General features: G+C 46.5%; 1 protein-coding gene across 1 annotated transcript; it reads left to right on the forward strand.

Annotated features, from left to right (window-relative positions):
- On the forward strand, nt 1–24,976 carry LOC142490620 (indolethylamine N-methyltransferase-like). The gene is made up of 3 exons (XM_075593037.1): nt 1–145; nt 1,642–1,849; nt 23,682–24,976. Exons 1-3 carry the CDS (start codon nt 1–3, stop codon nt 24,112–24,114), a joined length of 786 nt encoding a protein of 261 aa, XP_075449152.1. The 3' UTR covers nt 24,115–24,976.
- Nucleotides 24,977–25,360: the final 384 nt, after the last annotated feature.

Below are 25,360 nucleotides of genomic sequence, written 5' to 3' on the forward strand. Positions count from 1 at the left end.
ATGGATTCCAGTTCCTATAAACACTATCATGATAAAGAACATGATCCAAGATTGTTAACAGAAACATATTTTTCAGAATCAAGTGTTCTAGCAGAGGACATGCAAGACTTTGTTGTAAGAACATTACATAAAATATTCAGTTCAGGTATGTATATTCCATTTTTTTTTTTTTTTAATTTATAAAAATGTTTTACCAGGAAGTAATACAGTGAGAGTTACCTCACATTTTCAAGTATCTCCTGGGCACAGAGTTATACATTAAAAGAACAGGGTTACACAGTAAATTCACAGACATTCCATTCACTGGGTTTTTAGTAAGGGTATATAAAATTGAAACTGACATACTGTACATAGGGTCTTCTTCAGTGATATAAATATGTGGGTTTGCTTATAACACATACTGTATACTTAAAAGTATTATTTTGTTATTGGTGTTATGTAGTATGGAGGAACAGCACTTTAAAATCTTCTATTCCATTTAAAAGACCAGCACTAGATGAAGTAGACAATACAATCTGAATCATTGATCACTTGAATTGGAACCCGATTTCTCAATATGGTTGTACATAGGGAATAAGGACAATTTTCTGTTCAAAGTGGTGGAAGAGAAACAGTCAAGGTATATAAAGCAATCGAAACTTCCGCCCTCTTATTCATTAACCCCAGTTACAAGACAATGCTGCGGATATGAATTTAACTGCAGTACCATTGAATTGAATGGGAGTTAATTCTAAATCCGCCCCTATAACTCATAACAGACATTACTGAATCACGCACTTTGGGGTCTCTGGGCTCTATTTACTAAAGTCTTCACAAAGCATAAATGGGGCAAATAATAGCACCATATTTATCAAATTTAAGGAATGTCATGTAAGAAATTGGGATTGACATTTTTTGCAGCCCGCAGACTTTAGGAAATAGCCCCCTAAGTACCAAAGTAAATTTAGAACAAAACTGGGGCGTTTTTGTTCTGTATCTATGTATCAATTTTAAAACCAGAGACAGAACATAAAACACAGACAAAGCTCAGTTTTTAGCACATCCAGTGAGACTCATACACGGTACAGTGCCTAAATATATATGTATAAATATCTAATAAGTAAAATGGTCTTTTAGTTTGACATTTTTTACTTATTAGATATTTATACATATATATTTAGGCACTGTACCGTGTATGAGTCTCACTGGATGTGCTAAAAACTGAGCTTTGTCTGTGTTTTATGTTCTGTCTCTGGTTTTAAAATATATATTGCCATGCTCAGTAGCACTCCTCTGTGACACTCATATGCTTATATATATGTTGTGGTCATTTTGAGGGTTCAATAGGAGCTTGTTAGGTGTCCAGTATGTATCTATGTATCAAGTAGTTTTCTCCAATTGCGCCCCCCGCCCATCAGCAAGCGGCCATGGAATGTGTCCCAGTTTAGTTTGTCAATATTTTGCCAATATATTCGCTTGTTTGTGAAGGATTTTGAACACATTAACATTCCTGTGGATTTCTCCTCTTTGCTGGTGTATGTATGTATTTTGGTAAAATTATGATATTTGCAACAAAATTCTCTTTCTTGCAAGTTGCAAATAGTTTTTTTGGACTTTGGAATTATGACAATGTTATATTTTCTCTGGATTTATTTCCTGCAGGTGAGGTGACAGGAAAAACCTTAATTGATATCACCAAAACTCCAGCTATACACCATCTCTTACCAGCCTGTGAGAGCTTTCAGGAGATCATTGTGACCGAATCCAATGAAAGTGTCATTAGGGATTTTAAAAAGTGGCTGAATAAGGAGTCAGACGCCTTTGGTTGGTCTCACACTTCTAAATTACTGTGTCAGCTGGAGGGTAAAAGGTAAGTGAACAATATGCTTAAATTTATCTGTTTTGTGGTTCTTCCCCAGAATATTTAAGAGATTTTTGTAAACGTAAATCAGCCGGGCAATTACTGGAATGGAATGCTTTTTAATTTGGGTAAAATAAAATTATACGTTGCCTGTATTGTATTTAATAGTCAGATAGGGAACCCCCACTTCAGCTAAATGAAGGTTGGAGGTGGTGCTCTTGGGTCGTAAATAGATAACGAGAAAATGTAGAGAGAAGTAGCCCAAGTTGAAGCACTCAAGCTTCCACTCTGAATGATCAGTAGAGAGAAGTAACCTATGTATTGTATTTAAACTTACATTTCCTTATCTGGTTTCAGATATTAAAAACAAAACAAAAGTGATTATATATATATATATATATATATATATATATATATATATATATATATATATATATATATATATATATATATAATAAAAAAGAAGAAAAAAAGCGCTGAATCCTAGTGCATTACTGTGCAAAAAATAAATTTAATTCCCAAAAAAGGCTCATAAAATGAACTCACAAACATATAATATATAAAAGCATATTATGAGATAATACTCATGCTCCAGAGGATCAGCAACCGCCGCTTTTCTGCTATATTTCTCCGTGACTCCACTGTGTCCAATACTGCCCTCGTTGTTCACCGCCAGCAGGAACTCACGATATCAGGCTCTCCGCAAACTCCTCTCCCCGGGCACACACCAACAGTTGATCTTTGGTTCCCTCCGGGGACGATGGATGCGGCGGGACAGCGGATGACGTCACACGGTAGATATAGATACCAAACAGGTTGGGATAACGAGCAGGTTCGTAAGAAGCGTTGGAAGATCCACTGCACACCTGGCCCTACGCGTTTCATCAGCTAAACTGACTTCTTCATATATGTAAGGGGGTCACTCCCGGTATCCCTGATTTTCCTTTGCCCCCTGTCTTACCCCTGTGGCAGTGGGGGAAGGGGACGGCGACTTCTCCCGGTGGGCGCCGCCATCTTGGTTGTGACGCGAGGTTCGCGCAATGCGCAGAGGTCGGCAAGGGTAGCGGCGGCCATTACAGCTTCGCACATGCGCCGTAGAGATCACGCACGTGGTACCCATAGGAAAGAGGTCTTGAGTGGACTACATCTCCCAGCAGCCTCTGGGGAATGCCCTATGATCCCTGTCACCTGCAGCCAGCCCGCCACTGAGATTTACAGATTCTCAGCAGCAGGGGATATGATACAATGTTGTGACGCACATGAGTCAGTCAGGCTGAGGATACAGAAGGGGGAAGAAGGAGGGCAGAGAGCTGCGAGCTTCTGCCCTAGGCCAGGAATCCCCAGGCTAGAATTGAGGCCCTCACTTCCCACTAGTGAGAGTGGGTGGTCACAGGGACAGGCCCTAGGATAGGGACCTGTCACATTAGAAAAGGAGCTCTGCGTGTGGGGAGGCAAGTAGCCCCTACACTAGGCCCTATACCCCAGGCCCAGTTAGGCCCTGAGTCATTGAAAGGTTGGAGCTGCTACAGGGACTTGCCCTAGATAGGGAACGGATCCCCTCAGCAGTCAGGTGTGATATAAGATAGTCAGAGACACAGCTGTGTGCACGTGGCCTGGCAAGTTTGGTCTGGGAACAGACCTCTTCGGGAAAGAGACAGTCTTCACGGTGGGAGCGTCTGGCGGGACATCACCCCACGCAGAGGCAGGTTTCATTGCAGGATCAGCGGATCCTTTGTGAAGATTCATCATACCGAGTGTGGACACACTCGGCAGGTACAGTCACCAAGTGCACCATTACCTGGGACACTTGGGACTCAGGGAATAAGGTGTGGGGTACAAGGCCCTGCGAGGTGTGTGGCTAGTTGTGTCTTCAGTGGGTAGAGTGATAAGATATTATCATAGAGTTATAAGTCAGTACATTAGAGTGTTAAGAGATATGTTATGTTCAGTAAAGCCCTTTGCTATTTCACATCCAGTGTATGTGTTCATTCGTATGTGTCCTGCGAGGAACAACTCCTGCTCTGCTGGGAGCCATCGCAGGTGGAGGCGCTGCACCATATAGTAGTAGTAAGAGTCATTCACCCCAGGCTTCCAGCGGCGAAGGCTTAGGCTCCTGCGAGCCAAACAGGTAAAGGGGCAGCACCGGTAGCTATTTACAGTTACCCCCACCCCCCCATATCTCACTTAGGGGTGGGGGAAACAGGGCTACATATTATACATAACAGAAACAAAGAAAAAAAGATCCCAAAAGAGCGTACAAAAGTATTAAAATTTATTAAACACATATACAAAAGATCCACAGTGTCCCCAAAGCTGTCTAATCTAAAACACTGATAACAAAACTGAGCTAAGCACTGGAGTCAGCAAAATAAAGTCAAAACTAATAAAGGTAAGTAAGAGACTGAGCTGAAAAAAAAAGCTGTGTGTGCTGTGCACGCGCATAGTAAGTGAAACTTCTTTGACTTTTGTCACAGAAATTGACTTATAACGCGCGTGCTCGGCACACATGTGTCAGTATGTCAGTCAGTGAGTATGTATGTGTTTGTTTGTGTGTGTGTGTCAGTCAGTGTATGTATCTGTACCGGTCAGTGTGTGTATTTGTGTAAGTCATTGTGTGTGTGTGTGTGTGTGTGTGTGTGTGTGTGTGTGTGTGTGTGTGTGTGTGTGTGTGTGTGTGTGTGTGTGTGTGTCAGTGTATGTCTCTCTCTCTCTATGTTGTGTGAATGTCTCTCTGTGTCGGTCAGTGAGTGTATGTATGTGTGACAGTCAGTGTGCGTGCGCGTGCGTCAAAGTGTGCGTGCGTCAAAGTGTGCATGCGTCAGTGTGTGTGTGTATGTGTTTATTGGCAGCAGTACCAGCATCATGAATGTTGAGCGGGTGGGGGAGCTCACAGTGGGGGGGAAGGAATAGGCACATCATTCAGGGGTGGTGTTCGGTACATCACTGGGGTGTTCGTGCGTATGTCAGTGTGTGTCAGAGTGTGCGCGTGCGTGCGTCAGTGTGTGCACGTGCGTGCGTCAGTGTGTGCGCGTGCGTGCGTCAGTGTGTGCGCGTGCATCAGAGTAAGTGTGTGTGTGTGTATGTGTCAGTCAGTGTGTGTGTGTGCATCAGAGTAAGTGTGTGTGTGTCATTGTGTGTATGTGTCAGTCAATGTGTGTGTCAGTCAATGTGTGTATGAGTGTGTGCGTGTCTGTCAGTGTGTGTGTGTCTGTCAGTGTATGTGTATCTCTCTGTGTGTACCGTATGTCTCTCTGTCTGTGTCCTGCCCCCTCTCTCCTGACTCCCCCCACCCCCGACGGAGCTGCGGACCCGGGGGGCTCAGTCTGAGTCTTCTGAGCAGATACCCCCCCACCCCCCGGCGGCACGCTCAAGCTCCCCCCTTCCCCACCCCCCGGCGGCGCACTCAAGCTCCCCCCTTCCCCACAACCCGGCGGCGCGCTCAAGCTCCCCCCTTCCCCACAACCCGGCGGCGCGCTCAAGCTCCCCCCTTCCCCACCCCCCCCGGCGGCGCGCTCAAACCACCCTATTCCCAGGCGCCGCTGCCAGCCACTTCTGCGCATGCGTGGCGCGCGGCATGGCAGCAGGCGGCGGAACAGCGGCGCCGTGGCAGTTAGGAGCGGCGGCTATTGCCGCCGCATGTGAGCAACTAGGTGTGGGTGTGTGGGAGGGTGAGGGGTGCGGCGGCGATTAGGAGCGGCACCGGCGGTTATCGCCGCCGCCATATGTGACAGGGGGGGGGGCGTGTGAGCGGAGCGGCGTCCATTACGTGACGTCACTTCCGTTTCACATTTCGCCCCCCCATCTATCCAGTTTTATCCCATCAGAGGTGCCACTAAAGAAGTTTCACTTCAAAAACATGTGAAAAGATGAATATGAAACAAACAGAATATATATATATATATATATATATATATATATATATATATATATATATATATATATATATATATATATATATATATATATATATATATATATATATCAATGTAGAGGTATCAGTACCGTGTTAGCCGAGTTTCAATAATCAAAAAAATTAAAAAATAAATAGATGATACCGTTCTGTGGCTAACGAAATGCTTTTATTTGTGCGAGCTTTCGAGATACACTGATCTCTTCTTCCGGCGATGTCACAATGAATGAAGCAAAAGGTAAACTTAAAAACAGTGTCTCTTGGAATGTTATCTGTGCTGTTCCTTCCCCCAGTGTGGATGTGTTTTATGGCTAGAGGTGTTAAATGGTTACTGAAAGCAAGTGAAGAAAGAGTGTGTATGTGTATCAGTGTGAATAAAAATGAATGGAGAGCCCACAGTATATACAGTGCTTTACACAAGGTGTGTGTGGAGTGGGACTGGATATAAATGGTGTGGGTGGGTGTGGAAATGTGAGAGTTAGTAGCACAACTAAAAGTGTGTGTGGATACTTAGTGCTCCCTATTGGTGTATAGGGATGGAAAAACAAGGAGTATTAGTATGTGTGAGAGACAGCTGTGTGTGCATACATATAGCACAGTATGTACAGACATGGCCTTTAGCGCTTATGGGACGAGAGTTCACTACTGTCAGTAATGACTCATAAAATTTCGATCTCTGTTTAGGCCACTGCTAAGTGTCCCGAACAGTTGCATAAATTTGTATTCATGCAACCGTCTCTCTTTTGGGGTTTTAAGATTACCTTTGAGTGGGGGGCGTGGCCAGCAGCCGAACTGGGAAGCAGCACAGCCAGAGAGCTCCGTGCGGCCCCAGTTTAAATACGGCAAAAAAGCCCATAAAACCAGCCAAAAAGCGGCGAAAAAGTGCCACAAGAGCGGGGGAGACTCACCCGCACCCCGTGAGGCCCCGTGGCGGCAGACCGAGCGAGCAACAGGCGCTCGGGAGAGCCGGAGTCCCGGAGCCCCTGCAGCCGAGGTTTCCAAGATGGCCGCCGGACGGAACTGAAGGAGCCCTGCAGCGGTGGCACTCAGCCTGAACGGCGAGCTTCGCGCACGGGACCTCGGCTCTGCGGGCGGCGCCGGGAGCTCCCACAGCTGGAAATAGAGCAGCCAGCCGACAGCGCTCCCCACGAGGCAGAGGAACCAAGATGGCTGCCGAATCGGAAGCCTAGGCTGATCCGCGGCACGCTGCAGAACCGGAGGCGGAGGGGAGGCGTGCAGGACAGGCGGAGGGACAATCAGGCTCAGTCGGAGCTGGGGAAGGGTAAGGAGGGATAGACAGTTGGGGGACAACGGAGCCCTGCTGCACAGAAGCGCCCAGAGACACCCTGCCATTAGAGCACAGCAGGGTCCAACAAAAACAGTGCAGAAGGAGTGGGTGCCCCCTCTCCCCCCCTGGTCAGAAATACAATTGCAAAGTGAACCTTCACCCTCCCCCTCACACCCAAAGCCATAATTACAGGCTCCCCCCGCCCTCCCCCCCCCCCCAAAAAAAAAAAAAAAAACCTGAGGTTGCCAATCTCTAACAGCTGCCAGAATCTGCCGTCCGAGACCCATGGGCTTAACCAACGGCCCAACCCCATCCTGGCACAAAACTTCCTGGCAGCACAACCGGCAAAATCGCCCAAAACAACAACACTCTAAAATAGCTGCCACAAATATATGAGTGTCCAACATTGAGAGCCAGAAAAGCTACACAGCCACGCTTCCCAATTCCCCCTGCCCCCCCCCCGCTACAACATATGAACACATAAACAAAACTATGTAGGGGCGTGGCCAGGACGCCGACGGAGATGGACGTGTAGCAGAGGAACTCGCCAGACCCCCTAACAAATAAACAAATAGAGGCTCTTTTCCCCCGAAAATTCCCCCTCCTAAAGCACTACCCTAGACCCACAACCCTAGAGGAAATGGCTAACAAACAAAAATCCCAAACAGCCCAGGCTGTTAACAAGCTATTCTCCCCGCGAAACTCAGAGGCGGCGGCAAGAAACCAAGATGGCGCAGGCCCATCAGGCGCACGAGGCCCCAAACAAACTGCCCAAACGCAAGACCGGCAAGAAATGCCAGCGCAGCCGGCGGCAACACTCACCCGAGAGGACATGAAAGAGCTTATGGCAGAAATGCTGCATGACCTGCACAAGTCGCTAAAGGCCGATCTCAGATCCGCAGTCACTGAGCTAAAGCAAGAACTGACAGGCCTAAGGGAGCGCACGGATGAACTGGAAGGCAAAATGGAGACCTTCGCACAGGCCCAAGAATTGGCTGCAAACGAGATATTCCGGCTCGGGGCTGAGGTAGAAAGTCTCCGCGACTCCCTAGAAGATCAGGAGAATCGCGACAGGAGACAAAACATAAGAATCAGAGGCATCCCCGAGTCGGTACTTCCAGGGCAGTTAAAGACTTACCTCCTGGAGCTCTTCACCTCCCTATGTGGAGACTTGAATCAGACGGACCTTGAACTGGACAGGGCTCACCGCTCCCTTGGCCCTAGATCAGAGGATCCAAAAAGGATGAGAGACGTCATAGCCAGACTTCATAAATTTTCGGCAAAAGAAAAAATAATGGAGGTTGCCCGAACCAAAGATCTCATCACATTTGAGGACAGCCAACTGCAACTTTACAACGATCTATCCAAAAGAACTGTAGATCGCCGCAAGGAACTAAGACCCCTAACCATACTACTGCGGGACAGCGGAGTAAAGTATAAATGGGGCTTCCCATTTAGACTAATGGTGCAGCGCAATGGAAAGATGCTCTCAATTAAACATCAAGAAGATATGGAGCACTTTGCTAAAGCACTAAACCTCACCCCTCCTGCCAGCTGGAGAAACGAAGGACCCAGACAAGAAGAGCCCCCAACCAGGGCCTCGGAAAGGCTGGCGGGACAGAGGGGTCAGAGGATTAAGTAGAAGAACTCAACCCCACACTCTCAGCACATACAAAGGCACCATCCCCAAGAATGACACAAAGACCCCACCTTACCAGCACTGCAGGGAGAGGACGAGCACTGCCGGAGATGACTACACCGACCCACCGGGAGAGGAGAGACAGCTGACGAGGGAACAGCACCGCTCTCAAATCTTCACAACCGCTTGCAACACCCACTTCACTTACCTGAAAAGTGAGACGGGGCTCCGATCGGCGGGAGATGGAGGGACCAGCATTCTGCGGTGCGGGGGAGGGGGGGGGCGCCGCCCCCCCCCCTTCTCTTTTTTTTCTGTTTTTTTTCCACCCTCTTTCTCCCCCTTTCTCGCCATGTCCCCGTCCTCTTGTTGGCTACCTACGGCCTTTCGGCTTCTTTTGGCCCCCGACCCTCCCCGTGTGGGGTCCCTGGAGGTGGAGAGCCGGTCCTTACCGGCCTTATGATCTCCCGAGCCCAGGTCGAACTGCTCCAGCAACCGTGAGTAATCCCTAAAAAATCTCTGGAGAGATTGACGGTGCCGGACGGGTTGGGGGGGGGGTCACGCAGCGAGTTGAAGGGGGGCGACGCACGGAGGCTACGCCTCACTGGCTGGATGTTAGCGGGTGGCCCAGCCCCGCGACCTGGAAGACCCTTGGTCTGGCCTTGCGGCTGGGAGATGGGGTCGGGGATCTCCGTGGACTGGTGCTGCTGAGAAGAGCGGACCCCCCCCCTCTCCCCTCCCCGGGTGCCCCCGCGCTTTCCCCTCGGGCGATACCCATACTCACGGCCTGGTGCCCCACAGCCGGGGGAGGCCTGACAGAGAAGAGACACCGAGCCGGGACAATTAAGTTTGAAATTGCCACCCCCGCCCACTCGCTTAGCCATAAGGAACGGTGACCTAAGACTAACGCATGATATATGGGCTGAGGGAAAGGCTGACAAGCAGAGGCAAAAATAAGCATCAATGGCCTCGGGCTAAAGGAACTACTAAGCCACCCACCGAAGCATACACACAAAGGCTGCGTCTAGCAGGAACAAACACCATATACAGCGATCACGCGACAGAGTCAGATACACAAATAGAAAACAAACATCACCAACACAACATAGCTAGACTGCCCCCCCCCTCCCCCCTCCCCCCCCTCCCTCCTCCCCCCCTCCCCCCCTCCCCCCCCTCCCCCCTCCCCCTCCCCCCCCCCTCCCCCCCCTCTCCCCCCCTCCCCCTCTCCCCCCTCCCCCCCCTCCCCCTCTCCCCCCTCCCCCCCCTCTCCCCCTCCCCCACCCCTCTCCCCCCCCTCCCCCCCCTCCCCCCCCTCCCCCCCCTCCCCCCCCTCCTCCCCCTCCTCCCCCTCCCCCCTCCCCCCCTCCCCCCTCTCCCCCCCCTCCCCCTCCTCCCCCCTCCCCCTCCTCCCCCCCCTCCCCCTCCTCCCCCCTCCCCCTCCTCCCCCCCCCTCCCCCCCTCCTCCCCTCCCCCCCTCCCCCCCTCCTCCCTCCCCCCCTCCCCCCCTCCTCCCCCCATCCCCCCCTCCCCCTCCCCCCTCCTCCCCCCCTCCCCTCCCCTCCCCCCTCCTCCCCCCCTCCTCTCCCCCCCCTCCTCCCCCCTGCCCTCCCCCCCTCCCCCCTTCCTCCCCCCCTCCCCCCCCTCCCCCCCTCCTCCCCCCCTCCCCCTCTCCCCCTCTCCCCCTCTCCCCCCCCCTCCTCCCCTCCCCCCCTCCTCCCCCCCTCCTCCCCCCCTCCCCCGTCTCCCCTCCCCCCCTCTCCCCCTCTCCCCTCCCCCGCTCCCCCCTCCCCCTCCCCCTCCCCTCCCTATAGTCCTGCCTCTTCCCCCCCCCCGGCAAAGGCAAACCCAGCACACCCCCCCTAGAAGGAGGCCCAGCCCAATAGGCGACCTCAATCATACAGGGTCTTTAGAATATAAAAACAAGGTCTCCCCTAGTGGGAAAGGAGGGACCCCAAGACCCCGAACAACTAGAAGCCAACAATGGCCACTAAGGCCCCAATAAAAATCCGTTCCTTGAACGTTAAAGGACTACAGAATAACCGAAAAAGAAGGCTAGCTTTCATGGACATGAAAAAATCAGGGGGAGACATTATATTCTTGCAGGAGACCCACTTCACATCACAAGACCCCCCAAATTTATTCAAAAAATTCTTCCCAATGTGCTTTTTTGCATCATTTAGTAGCAAGAAAAGGGGTGTGGCTATCCTGATCAGACAAGGCACCCCATTTAATCATGTCAAAACAACGGCGGACCCAGAGGGTAGATTTCTAATGGTATATGGCTCCCTTGCGGGCTCAGCAATCGTTCTAATCAATGTGTACGCCCCAAACGAGAACCAAACAGAATTCCTACAAACTGTTCTCGAGGGCGTTGACCCGGGATATCTGTCATCGATAATAGTGGGAGGAGACCTAAACATGGTCTTAAACCCCTCCGAGGACAGATCAACCACAGTGGGCCCCTCCCGTACAACCCACTCCCAGATCAAGGGGAAAAGGTTTAGGGACATCATGAGCGAATTCTCGTTAGTGGACATTTGGAGAACCCAACATCAAGGTCAGAGGGACTATACTTTTTACTCAGCGCCTCACCAGACTTACTCTCGAATAGACCACTTTCTGACCACCAAAAATGTGCTGGCGGCAGCCATAGAATCAGACATTGGCTCAATCACATGGTCAGACCATGCCCCGATCACCCTGACACTGTCAATCCCCTTTGAAAAAACAACAACATATGCATGGAGACTGAATGATTCACTACTTAATCACCCAGAGATTGAGAGAGAGATAAGATCCTCACTTAAGGACTATTTCTCCCTCAACGTGGGAACAGTCTCCTCTCCAGCAATCCTATGGGAAGCCCATAAGGCAACTATCAGAGGGAAATTTATTTCCATCGCATCCCACAGGAAAAAAGCCCGCCAAACGCTAATCAAAGAACTCACAGAGAATATAAAAGTAATAGAGCAAGCTCATAAAGCAAATCCATCAAAAAAAGTATACAAAACATTAATAGAAGCTAGAACAAAACTTAGACAAACCCAGCTGGAAGACGTTGAAAAGGCCCTCAAATGGACCAATCAACAATATTATGACAAAGGGAACAAAGCTGACAGACTATTAGCCAGTAAATTAAGAGGGATACAAAAAAGATCCCAGATAACGGCGATCAAGAGTAGGTCTGGAGAAATTCAATATAGTGAAAGCAAAATAGCAGCAGAATTTACTAAATACTACACAGAACTATATAACCTAAGAACTAAAAACGGCCGACCCGAACCGATAGCGTCAGAAACTATAACTCAATATTTAAATAAATGTCAACTCCCCTCACTGACGGAGGAGGAAAACACAGTCCTCAATGCTGAGATTTCAAAAGAGGAACTGGAAGAGGCGGTCAAATCACTAAAGCTCACTAAGTCTCCTGGCCCTGACGGTTTCACAAATGTCTACTACAAAAGATTCTTGCCAACCCTATCCACGCATCTGCTAAAAACATTCAACCATTTCATGGAAGGGAACCAAATCCCTCCAACAATGTCTCTAGCCAATTTGGCAATAATACACAAGGAAGGCAGAGACCCGATGCAATGTGGAAGCTACCGTCCAATCTCCCTCCTCAACAGTGATCTCAAGCTATATAGCAAAATTTTAGCAAACAGATTAAACCCAATATTACCGAGGTTAATCAACATTGATCAGGTAGGATTTGTTGCGGGGAGACAGGCCTCTGACAACACCCGAAAAATAATCGATATTATCGATCATGTCCACCTCACAGGCACCAAAGCACTACTGTTAAGCTTAGACGCAGAGAAGGCGTTCGATAGAATATACTGGCAATTTCTGGACCAGACTATGTGTAAATTTGGCTTTAAAGACACATACCTAGAGGGGGTCCGTAGACTATACCAAAATCCATCAGCAACGATAAAACTACCAGGGGGGACTAACCAAAGATTCGAGATAACTAATGGGACTCGACAGGGGTGCCCCCTATCTCCTCTCCTCTTTGCGCTAACGATAGAACCACTGGCTTCAGCAATACGACTCAATAAAGACATCCAGGGAATAGATATTGGAAATAGGCAGCATAAAATTTCTCTATTCGCAGATGATGTCATCTTAACCCTCTCCAAACCCCAAACCTCATTACCCAACCTTCAAAAAGAACTCCGAGACTTTGGAAAAATCTCAGGATATAAGATAAATAATGACAAATCAGAAGCCCTGAACTTAAGTCTGCCAGAGCCAGAGGTGAAACTCCTCAAACTAAACTTTAATTACCGTTGGAGCTCCTCCTGTATCAAATACTTGGGAGTTAAGATATCGAGGACCTACCAATCACTATATAAACATAACTATCCGACCTTGTTCCATAAAATCAAACAAGATTTGGAAAAATGGGGAGGATATCAAATATCATGGATCGGGAGAATGATCTCGGTCAAAATGAATATACTCCCTAGATTATTATATTACTTCCAGACTCTCCCGGTCCACATCCCTGGCTCAGAATTGAAAAATATTCAAAAATCAATCTTCCATTTTATTTGGCAAGGTAAAAAACCTAGAGTCCCCAGGTCAGTTCTCTTGGCTTCAAGGGGGAGAGGAGGATTGGGAGTTCCAGACATTACAAAATACTATCTGGCCGCACAATTGAGACAGGTGGTAGTCTGGAACGCAAGCCCAAATCAATATTGCTGGCTGGATATAGAAACGCAATATGCCGGAACGCCTTCACTGCCGGCTTGCCTTTGGTCCCTGAGCAGGGAGGACATGCAAAATAACAAATTCAAATTAGGCCCAATGAGACACACCTGGGAGACCTGGACGAAAAGCAAACTCAAGTACAAGCTCACATCGCTACAATCCCAACTCATACCAATCCACAGAAATCCGAAATTTCCACCTGGCTGTGAGCCCAGACAATTTGACCAATTTCAAACCAAAAACATTAAAACGATTGCCGACCTCCTGAGCCTCGGGAAGTTCCTGAGCTACCAAAATCTACAAACCAAGTATGACATATTAGGACTGAACGTGTTCAAGTACCTACAAATTCGGCACTTTCTCCAAACATTATCCCCAACATTGGAATTTCCCCCTCTCACAGGTTTCGAGAGACTTTGCAGCGAAACAGATCACCAGAAAGGTCTAATAACACAAATCTGCACAGAGCTAGGAGGGACTACAGAAGTCCCCACGCATGACTACATGCTGCATTGGGCAGCAGAATTGGATATAGTTATAGACCGAGAGGACTGGGAAAGTATTTGGGAAAATGCCTCAGGAACTTCCATATGTACCACAATCAAAGAAAACATTTACAAAATACTGTTCCGCTGGTATCTCACTCCAGTCAGAATAAATCAAATCTACCCACTGGCATCCGATCTATGTTGGAGAGGCTGCGGTCAAAAGTGGGACATGGCCCACATTTGGTGGACATGTCCGGAAATTCAGAAATACTGGGAAACAACACAAAAATTAATAGAGGAGGTCACAGACCTCAAAATACCTGTCGAACCGCTGACCTACCTGTTGGCCAGGCCCCTAGACTATCTGGACCGACCAACAGGAAAATTAGTCTCCTTCATCCTCACGGCGGCTAGGTGTGCGGTGGCAGCCGCCTGGAAGAAAGTGTCTCCCCCCTCGAAACAAACAATAATAAGAAGGGTGCAAGAAGTAATGGACATGGAGAGATTGTCTGCTTTCCTTAAGAGGTCTTCCACCTCATTTACAGCAATTTGGGACCCATGGTACACCTATTTGGCGCATATAAGACGAAACGCCCCCTAACAAACTAGAAGCCCAATTCACATTAAAGCCCAAACCAGAATCACCAAGGTTCTGGGGATCATGACCACCCCCCGCTATACCCTTTGTACCCTCTCCTCCCTCCCCCCCCCCACACCCTGCCCCCCCCCCTTCTCTACTCCCTCTCTGTTTCCATACTCGCGCCTCCCTGATGGACTTCGTGAGATCAGGGAGGCGTTGAGCCTTTTCTTTTCTCTTTTCTCTCAAGAAAAAGAAAAAAATGTACATTAGGCTGACATATTGTTTATACCGTACATACCATGTAATTGTTTAACTGCCTAATAAAAAAAATTTGGAAAAAAAAAAAAAAAGATTACCTTTGAGTATGGCAACCCTCAGATCGTTCATCTTATGGCCAGAGTCAGAGAAATGTTCGCCAACAGGACTGTCTCTTGTACCGCGTGTGATACTGTGGCGATGCAGGTTCATTCTCTTGTTTAGCCCCTGCCCTGTCTCACCTATGTAGTAGCAGCCCCCTGGGCATTTCATGCACATGATGAGGTACACGACATTGCTGGAAGAACAGGTGAACCTTCTTCTGATTTTGTATTCCCGATTCCTGTGTGGTATTTGTATTGTGTCCGCTGTGTAGAGCATTGCGCAGGTTTTGCATCTTGGGTCCTGGCATGGTTTTGTCCCGCATTCAGCTGTACTGCTGAATACTTTACTCCTCACCATAATATTCTTGAGATTATGGGGTTGTCTGTATGATAATAAGGGTGCTTCAGGGAAGACCTGTTGCAGTCTTGTATCTTCCTGGAGGATGGGTTGTAGTTTCCTGGCGATCTTGCGTAGGGCTCCTAGGTGTGGGTTATATGTGACCACCAAAGGTACCCTGTCGCTTGTCTCCTTCTGTTTGTATTCAAGGAGATCACTTCTTGGTATTCTGGTGGCTTTGTGAATTTGCTGGTCTACAATTCTGTGGTTATATCCACGGTTTATAAAGTCTGATCGCAAGGCTTTAATCCGCTGGTCTCTGTCTGCTGTGTCGGAGCATATCCGGTTGTATCGTATGGCTTGACTGTAGATGGTTGCATGTTTGGTGTGTGTCGGGTGGAAGCTGTTGTCCCTCAAATAGCTGTCTCTGTCTGTAGGTTTGCGGTATACAGAGGTCTGTAGTTGGTTGTTCTTTATAGTAATGGTGGTGTCTAGGAAATGTACTTCATCCGGGGAATGGGTGAGTTTGAGGTTGATGGTCGGGTGGAAAGTATTGAAGTTGTCATAGAACTGTAGGAGGTCCTGTTCATCCTCCTGATTTGGACCTCTGGCGAACAGGACCTCCTACAGTTCTATGACAACTTCAATACTTTCCACCCGACCTTCAACCTCAAACTCACCCATTCCCCGGATGAAGTACATTTCCTAGACACCACCATTACTATAAAGAACAACCAACTACAGACCTCTGTATACCGCAAACCTACAGATAGAGCCAGCTATTTGAGGGACAACAGCTTCCACCCGACACACACCAAACATGCAACCATCTACAGTCAAGCCATACGATACAACCAGATATGCTCCGACACAGCAGACAGAGACCAGCGGATTAAAGCCTTGCGATCAGACTTTATAAACCGTGGATATAACCACAGAATTGTAGACCAGCAAATTCACAAAGCCACCAGAATACCAAGAAGTGATCTCCTTGAATACAAACAGAAGGAGACAAGCGACAGGGTACCTTTGGTGGTCACATATAACCCACACCTAGGAGCCCTACGCAAGATCGCCAGGAAACTACAACCCATCCTCCAGGAAGATACAAGACTGCAACATGTCTTCCCTGAAGCACCCTTATTATCATATAGACAACCCCATAATCTCAAGAATATTATGGTGAGGAGTAAAGTATTCAGCAGTACAACTGAATGCGGGACAAAACCATGCCAGGACCCAAGATGCAAAACCTGCGCAATGCTCTACACAGCGGACACAATACAAATACCACACAGGAATCGGGAATACAAAATCAGAGGAAGGTTCACCTGTTCTTCCAGCAATGTCGTGTACCTCATCATGTGCATGAAATGCCCAGGGGGCTGCTACTACATAGGTGAGACAGGGCAGGGGCTAAACAAGAGAATGAACCTGCATCGCCACAGCATCACACACGGTACAATAGACAGTTCTGTTGGCGAACATTTCTCTGACTCTGGCCATAAGATGAACGATCTGAGGGTTGCCATACTCAAAGGTAATCTTAAAACCCCGAAAGAGAGACGGTTGCATGAATACAAATTTATGCAACTGTTCGGGACACTTAGCAGTGGCCTAAACAGAGATCGAAATTTTATGAGTCATTACTGACAGTAGTAAACTCTCGTCCCATAAGCGCTAAAGGCCATGTCTGTACATACTGTGCTATATGTATGCACACACAGCTGTCTCTCACACATACTAATACTCCTTGTTTTTCCATCCCTATACACCAATAGGGAGCACTAAGTATCCACACACACTTTTAGTTGTGCTACTAACTCTCACATTTCAACACCCACCCACACCATTTATATCCAGTCCCACTCCACACACACCTTGTGTAAAGCACTGTATATACTGTGGGCTCTCCATTCATTTTTATTCACACTGATACACATACACACTCTTTCTTCACTTGCTTTCAGTAACCATTTAACACCTCTAGCCATAAAACACATCCACACCGGGGGAAGGAACAGCACAGATAACCTTCCAAGAGACACTGTTTTTAAGTTTACCTTTTGCTTCATTCATTGTAACATCGCCGGAAGAAGAGATCAGTGTATCTCGAAAGCTCGCACAAATAAAAGCATTTCGTTAGCCACAGAACGGTATCATCTATTTATTTTTTTATTTTTTTGATTATATATATATATATATTTAAATATAACTGTATGCTCATCTGCATGTCTTAGGCAGGTCTGCAACCCCGCCTTTCCCCATTATCACCCAGCATACAGCACTTCCACTGCAGCAAGGGATTCTGGGAAATGACATGCAAATGAGCACACAGTGTCACATTTTGCCTCAATAACCATTTTTAACATGGTTCCCTATAGGCTTAAGCTTGCTGCATGGTCACAGCCTCGAGCACAGCCAGGGTTAAGGTGCATACCCAGAAAACCACCCACAGACAGCTGTTTCGACCTTGATGGGTCTCATCAGTGTGGGGTTGATTTTACTGGGAATGCAAGAGAGGCTATGGGATAGGCTAAACCATAATACTGAGTTAAGTTATGGTGAGTAAAAAAAGTGACAAAAACCCTCACACTGATGAGACCCATCAAGGTCGAAACAGCTGTCTACCACGTTGCAGTATCTTTTAGTCGGTCTCTCGTCCTTCCTTCTTCTTCCTGGGATTAATGACCGAGGCAGATTGGGCAGGCTCCGCGACCACCGTCCAGCAGGCCTAGAGGTCTGTGCCAGCTTCCACAGCTGAGGAGGATGCTTCTCTGTCCCCCTTCTCTGAGGAACAGCAGTCAGTCTCTCCGCATGGCAGCACTCAGTGTGGCAGCTTCCTGTATCTTTTAAAACACTTCCCCATTCCCTCAGTAGTCCTGCCTGATTAATTAGTTTTCAGCTGCTGCTATTTTCATAGGGGAGATTAACTCTCTGTGTGTTGGAAACTCACATAGTCTGGGATACAGTTGTTTGGGCCGGGCCAATACCTTTCCCTGTAGTGGAGACACCTGTGCATTTCTATTCTCCATTGCTTCCTTTTTTTTTAAGTCTACCGCCATCTTTTCCGAACACTGCTTCTGTGACCCAAGTGTTCGATTTAGGTTTGTAACCTTTTTCTCCAACTTCATCTGAGAAACCTCCGGCCGGACAGCAGTAGAGTCCAACATAGCGTCCTGCTCAGTCTTCAGAGACTTTAGTTCATTACCCCGGTCACGCTTTTGTTTCTCTGCCATCTTGCGGCCAACACACCCAGACTCCAGGTCCTTCCTGAGGTCTTGAAGCTGTCCTTTTGCATTTCTTTTTCCTGTCAGTGCAGCTGCTAGTTCAGCTTCTTTAGGAGTTGAGTTGCGATTCCACATCTCCTAGCAGACTGTTTCTTTTCCTCTATTTCTGACCTGCAGTTACCTGCAGTTACCGGTGCTCTTCCTGGACCTTGTCAAGCAATTTGCGGGCTTTGGCCATCTCGGTATCATAATGTAGTATCAGATCGACCACCTGACGGACGGACACCTCCTCCCTCTCTGCGAGCTGTATCTTGCGCTCAGCAATCTGCGTCTGCAGTTCTTCAGTTTGATCCTGCAAGTCTTCTCTCAGGTCTTTCACCTCTTCTCGGTGCTTGCTCTGGGTTTGTATCAGTCGCCGCATCTCCTCAGCATTAGCCTGTTTCACCTTAGCCTTTTCCAGACTCACACGCAGCTCTTGCAGCTGGCTCCGTAGTTTGTGTTCTGTTTGTGTGCGCTGCTCCAGGGACCCACGTTCTCTATGCAGCCTTCTTTCTGCACTCTCCAGTGCTTCTTGCACTTAAAAAATGTATTGTATAAATTCTCTCTTTACCTTACCAAGCTCTGCTTTGAGCGCGTGAGCCTCTTGCTTAGAAACTTCTAACTTTGTGGTGAAGTTTTGAACGTCTTTCTGGGACATCTCATAGTACAGTTTCCAGTCAGTACTTGTTTTCTCTGATTCACTCAGCTTTCTGTATATGGTGGTAGTGGTAGCCTTTGTCATCCCTAGGCTGGTCGTCATTCCTGTGACGCTTGCGCCAAGCACTCTGGTCTGTAGCTCCTCTCTGGTCTTTTCTAACCCTCGCTTTCCTGAACACACGGGGTAAAAGAATTCTGGAGCTTCTACTGAAAATGGAGACTGTCCTTTTTGCGGGGCACAGCAAGAGTTCTCCTTCATCATCTGGGGTAGGGACACGACCATTTGTTGTACTAACAATGCAGTATTCTCCGCCTGTGACTTTGTCCATTGCTGCAACTTCTGCTTTAAGATAGCAGTACTTCCTGTTTTCTGCGCTGACGTGTGATCACAAATTCCTCCATTTTTCACTTTCCCTGTGTATCCTGTAAGCACAACTGGTCATACACAGTGGGACAGACTTCACTCGCAGATTCTGTTATTTCACTTCAGTTGGGCGACCATTTTAAATCCCCGCATTTATTTTCAAACCTCAGTTTCCACTGCTCAGTGCCTCTTGGACTGCCCACATTAAACTCCACCAATTGTGATGCCCACACCATGTTGCAGTAACTTTTAGTCCCAGATTAAGGCCGGAAACATGATATTTCTCTATACAGGAGGTTTATTTACAGGATTCAATCATACACCAATAGGCCCACTGTCCCTTTAAGTCAAAAACAACACATAAAAATAACACCAATTCCCTTTAGGGAAAATTAACTGCACCGTAGCTTTAGCCCCCACTAACTGGATGGCCAGCTAAACTGGTTCCCACCCCAAAAACAAGCCCTTTCATATGCAACAATCTGCACAGTCTCTGCACACGGCAATAAAGATTTTTTTCTTATCTGAAAGTTCAGTGTTTGGAGCAGATGTCCCCTCTTCAGCGTGGACTCGCGGCCTTACTTCCTAATGGGAAATCGGCCCCACGTGAGCTCAGAGAATTGTTTCCTTCACCAATAATGTTTTATATTAACTTGTTACCAACAGGGCCGCAGACAGATTTCCTGGGGGCCAGGACTGGAGTTACGTTGAGCCCCCCCTCTCCCCAGTGGTATTGTGAGCTCCCCCCCATTTCACCCCTCATGAGCCCCCTCTATTTCCCACCCTTTTCCCATCCCATGTATTTCTCTCCCCTCCGTCTCACTCCCTCTTCCTCACTCACCCCCTCTCACTCTCCCCCTCTCACTCTCCCTCAATTCATATTAAAAAGACGCCCACCCCAATACATATTAAAAATACACCTACCTCCCAATTCATTTTAAAAAGACCCCCACTCCCCCAATACATTTTAAAAAGACCCCCCACTCCCCTAATACATTTTAAAACAAACCACACTCCCCCAATATATTTTAGAAAGACCCACACACCCCCATACATATGAAAAAAACAGACTTACCTTGTCAATGGTCTGCGGGAAGCCCGTCCGGCTGGCACTGCAAATTGGGCCCAACTTCTGGCCAGGTCTCTTAGCCGATCCTCTCGCAACCGGGCCCCGGCTCTCACTTACTGCAGGCCTCTATCCATATGTCCCACGCCGTGCTGGCGCTCGTCGGGCCTCCCTCCATGATGCCATGAGCCGGAAGCTGGGCGAAGCCTACTTCCAGCGTGGTGACGTCAGAGAGGCCCATCGACGTGGGACACAGTGATAGAGGCCTGCATCTGAGAGAGATGCTGGGACTGGCCATGAGAGGACAAGCAGTCTGGCCTGGCAGAGGTGGGGCCCAACTTGCGCCGTCGTCCGTCGAGACCCCGGGCCCGGGAACTTTTCCCACTGTCCCCCCCTGTCAGTGGCCCTGGTTTCCAATATGAAGCACAAAACTATTATAGCGTACAGTATGTTTAAACGGAGCATGAAAACTGTTCATGATGTCCATAGATGTGGTTTGCAGCTTCTTTATAGCTAATGTGCCACCTGCAAAATATAACAACTGTATATACAGTACATGTACACTCCATATTTTGACAAATCATTTAGCTCAAAATATGTTTTGATAACATTTTTAGCTATAGACATTTAGCCAGGTCCCCTTGGGCTACTAATTCTCTGGCCCCTCTAGCACTGGAAGTCCCAGTAAAGAGTGGGAGCAAACCCTGCCTTCAGTCTGACTTTTAGAGACTCGAAAACTGGATTTCCCAAAACAAACTGTTTTTAAACACTGACAAGACTGTAACAATGGTATTTGGGACCAAGACTAAATTTTTAAAGCTTCCAGTGACTGAGCTCCAGATCAGAACCAACGCTAACACCACTCTAACACCTGTCACTAGTTTTAAATACCTGGGCATACTGATGCAGTTGCCATTATTCGAACACTTCACACGCCATGTACATCGGAATCCCGATTTGAAACCGCGGGATGAATTCCAACCTTCCCGCACTAAGATGCGAGCGCGGCGAGAGCAGAAAAACGAATTTTAGTGTTCTGGCTTTTAAAAACATGAAATTTGCACAGTAGCACAGTACTGTACACATTACAATTCATCCATTTTATTGCAAACGAAGAAACAGAATCCATGATATTCAAACAAAACATCTGTGATTAGCGCGGGTGCCTGGGATAAGCGCGGGTGCCTGGGGCGATTGGCCGCATTCATGCTACGTAGGAAACAGTAGAGAACACAAAATCGGCACCGAGATGTGTTCGAATAACGGCTGCTGCATCAGTATGGTTTGACTCCCAGTTAACATTCAGGATGCACATTGATACCCTGACATCCAAGCCCTACAGCATGCCAAACTAGGTGTACTTTACAGGAACAAATCCTCCCTAAGTCTGCTGGTCAGAAAGTGTATCACACAGCAGATGCTAATGCCAATAATAGACTATGGAGACATAGTATATGGTGCAGCACACCAAACCCACCTTAGCAAACTTGACACCCTCTACAATTCAATATGCCATGTTGTTCTCCAATGCAACTACAACATATGTAACTGCAAAATGCTCAAAGAACTAGATTGGTCATCACTCAAGTCAAGGTGCAAAGTTCACCATTCCTGTCTTGCCTTCAAATACTTTCTGGGCAAGCTACTGTACCCATCTATCTGAACAAGCTCCACACCCCTACCACATTCAGCACTTATCATCTGAGATCAGGCTCCAAAAGACTGTACATGGTCCCAAGGCTCAACGAAGTATCCGACCGTTCCTCCTTCTCTTACCGTGAACCCCAAAACTGGAACAACCTATCAGAGACTCTCACATCCACCACCAGTTTAAGTTCTTTCAAAACTAAGGCTGACACACAATTTAATCTGGTCGTAACTGTTTCATAAGCCTATAATATATATTTTCTTTAACTGTGCATGCAATGTCTTGTATATAATGTATACCCTGTTCATTTATGTAACTGTATTTGTAACCATTTATTATGTGTCTTAAATCTATGCCCAGAACATACTTGAAAACGAGAGGTAACTCTCAATGTATTACTTCCTGGTAAAACATTTTATAAATAAATAAATAATCGCGGAGTTCTCAGGCCTTCTGTTCTACCTGGCAGCAAAAAAAAATAGGAAAGCAGCGCATTGTCCATGGAGCTAGGTGGTATAAAAATATAAAGATGTATTCAATGATACACATCATCCAATGGAGATGTAGAGCCTCCTATGCGTTTCGCACAATAAATGTGCTTTATCAAGGACTATCTTCCTATCTTCTGTTCTACCTAACAGGTATGCACCAGCACCAGAATACAACTGTAGCTATATGATCTCAGATAGGGTGGGGGAAAAGGGGCTACAGACGTATGAAAAAGAAGTATTTTGCCTTTTTATCAAAGAGAGACCGTCCCCAATGATGTCCATTACTCCTGCATGATGCCCATGTATTCACATTTTTAAATAAATATGAAGCTCATAAAATGGGTGTTTATATAGGCAGCTATTTGAGCCATGTACCTATCAATCTGGCCACCAGCTATTTAATGAGACAATTGGGCACGTGGCCCAGGTATTTCATATGAATGTATTTATGTGTAATAATTATATAGGGGTTAAATTATTTTATTAACAAGGTACATCAGGCGTTAGACAGTACAGTGAAAGGGCAGAAATTACTATAGAATAGATTATTAGGCATATTAATTACTGTAGGTACATTAAGTGCATGCTCAGCAGAGCTGACACACGATGTGGGGCTTGTAACTCTGTATTTGTACTGCAATTATTGAAGCTATCTTGCTTACCTTTAAGTGGCAGGAAAAAAGTCTGTGAGTTATATTAAGCGGTTTTGCCATTTTGAGTTAACGGAGCTATTGGAATTCCAGCGATTTGGCTAAAATTGTGCGTTTCAGACCTTTCTGTTATCTTACTCGGATTTGCAGAGCCAGAAAAAAATCACTCCTAAGAAAACTTTTCACACATGGTTTAGACATACGAGAAGGGCTATAAAATACGATAATGTGCCTATCTGAGCTTAAAGGGCTTTTTCCGCACACATACTGTATGCACTTCTTGCCTATGTCTCAAACTGTAGTTAAGCTGACAAATGCATGAACATTAGTGCACACACCAGCATGTAGATATTCAGATAGTAATGAGCTTTTTCTTTTCAAGTGCGATGTGGCATGAAAAGGAAGAACAATTAAGAAGAGCAATCAAGCGTATTCTAATATGTGACATCACCAAAGAAAACCCTCTACACCCAGTCATTCTACCAAAGGTGGATTGTCTCTTATCCTGTGGCTACTTGGAGGTTGTGAGCAAAGATCTTGATGCTTATCGCAGCAACCTGAAAAAAATATCCTCCCTGATAAAAGTTGCAGGGCATCTGGTACTATTTGTGGCTATTTCTATGTCTTATTACATGATTGGTGAGCACAAGTTTTATATGCTGAAATATGATGAAGGATTTGTTAGAAAGGCACTTACTGATACAGGGTTTGTTATTAAAAGTGTTGATTTTCAGACCCGCAAAGAGAACACACATTTACTAGATTATGAGCACGTAGGATTTATTTTGGCTCAAAAGGAGAGCGAGGTTTACTAAAACTGTTTCTGTAATAAATGGGAAGACAAATACTCCTACCCCCATACAAGTATAGCAGAGTGGATACATTAACTTTTTGGGGGGAAAGCTGGTAGAGACAAAAACAACTAAACACTTCTAAAATACATACATAAAATCTGAGCCATAGCCACAGCAAAGGATTCTGGGACTTCAGGCAATACTGTCATCCTGCATTTAGTAGAATCCATCAGACAACCATCACTGCTTGTAAATAGATCAGTGTAGATAATTCTCCAGGAATCAGCTCAGTATAATTTGGGTAACTATTCAATAGATTATGAAAAACACGTATTATCTGGCTACTATAAAGAAACAGTTTTGTTTCTCAAATCTTTTATGTTGGCAAAACTTTGTTTTAAAATGTTGCCCATATTTACTAAGAAGTTATTATCCGTAAGAGACCTTAGGGAATATGTATTATAGCAAAGGAGTGCAATTCTATGGTGCACACCCAGCACCATCTGGAACAAAGAAAATAAAATCCTTATAAAAACAAAATTATCTTTTCTTTGATACATCTGGTTCAATAATTTTGCCCCAAAATTGCACCACCTTTGCCTTGGTACAATGATCCCATTCTGTGCTGAAAGACACCTTACATCAGTAAATAGTGTTCAGTATATTAATAGACATCTTAATAAATAGATATATGTATTAGGCAGTGTTACTCCATAAGGCAACTTATTTAACGCCGGAAGACACCTTACAGGCCATGTCTGCTAAGCTGTGCTGTAGGTGTCCAATGGAACAGTGCAGTAAATATGGCCCTTTGTGCTTTACATAACCCTCAATATTACTATTAGTTTTACGCTGATTTTTGGGGCATGTTTATCTTCACATGGTGTGCTTTTACCTAGTTATTTGTTCTGATCTTATTACATTTATTATTATCTATCTTATTATTATATGTTATTTTTCAGTTCTGTAAGAAATTCAGTTCAGTGATATTATTATATTGTAATATGTGTGAATCTGGTATGAAAGCCAAGCCTACAGTATATTGTCTGATTTGCAAAGGTTCTTTCATTACATTCATATTATATCACTTTATATTGTAATTGGTTTTTTCTTATAGATTCACTTACATTGGGATGGTATTTTGGGAGTGCAGCTGTGCTGAGTTCTCTGTAGAGAAGTCCTGTGTGGGTGACATTTGAGTGACAATAGACAACTGTGGTTAGAGCTAATGCAACTGGAGGAGGCTATGCCCTAAGGTTGGGTCTTT

Source organism: Ascaphus truei, chromosome 3 (assembly GCF_040206685.1).
Source record: "Ascaphus truei isolate aAscTru1 chromosome 3, aAscTru1.hap1, whole genome shotgun sequence".
Taxonomy (NCBI): Eukaryota; Metazoa; Chordata; class Amphibia; order Anura; family Ascaphidae; genus Ascaphus; species Ascaphus truei.

Excerpts from the sequence above, each read along its gene's own strand:
- LOC142490620 (XM_075593037.1), top strand. The coding sequence starts at position 1 with ATGGATTCCAGTTCCTATAAACACTATCATGATAAAGAACATGATCCA. Across the intron at positions 146-1,641 it reads ACATAAAATATTCAGTTCAG|GTGAGGTGACAGGAAAAACC; the intron begins GTATGTATATTC and ends TATTTCCTGCAG. Across the intron at positions 1,850-23,681 it reads TGTCAGCTGGAGGGTAAAAG|TGCGATGTGGCATGAAAAGG; the intron begins GTAAGTGAACAA and ends TTTCTTTTCAAG.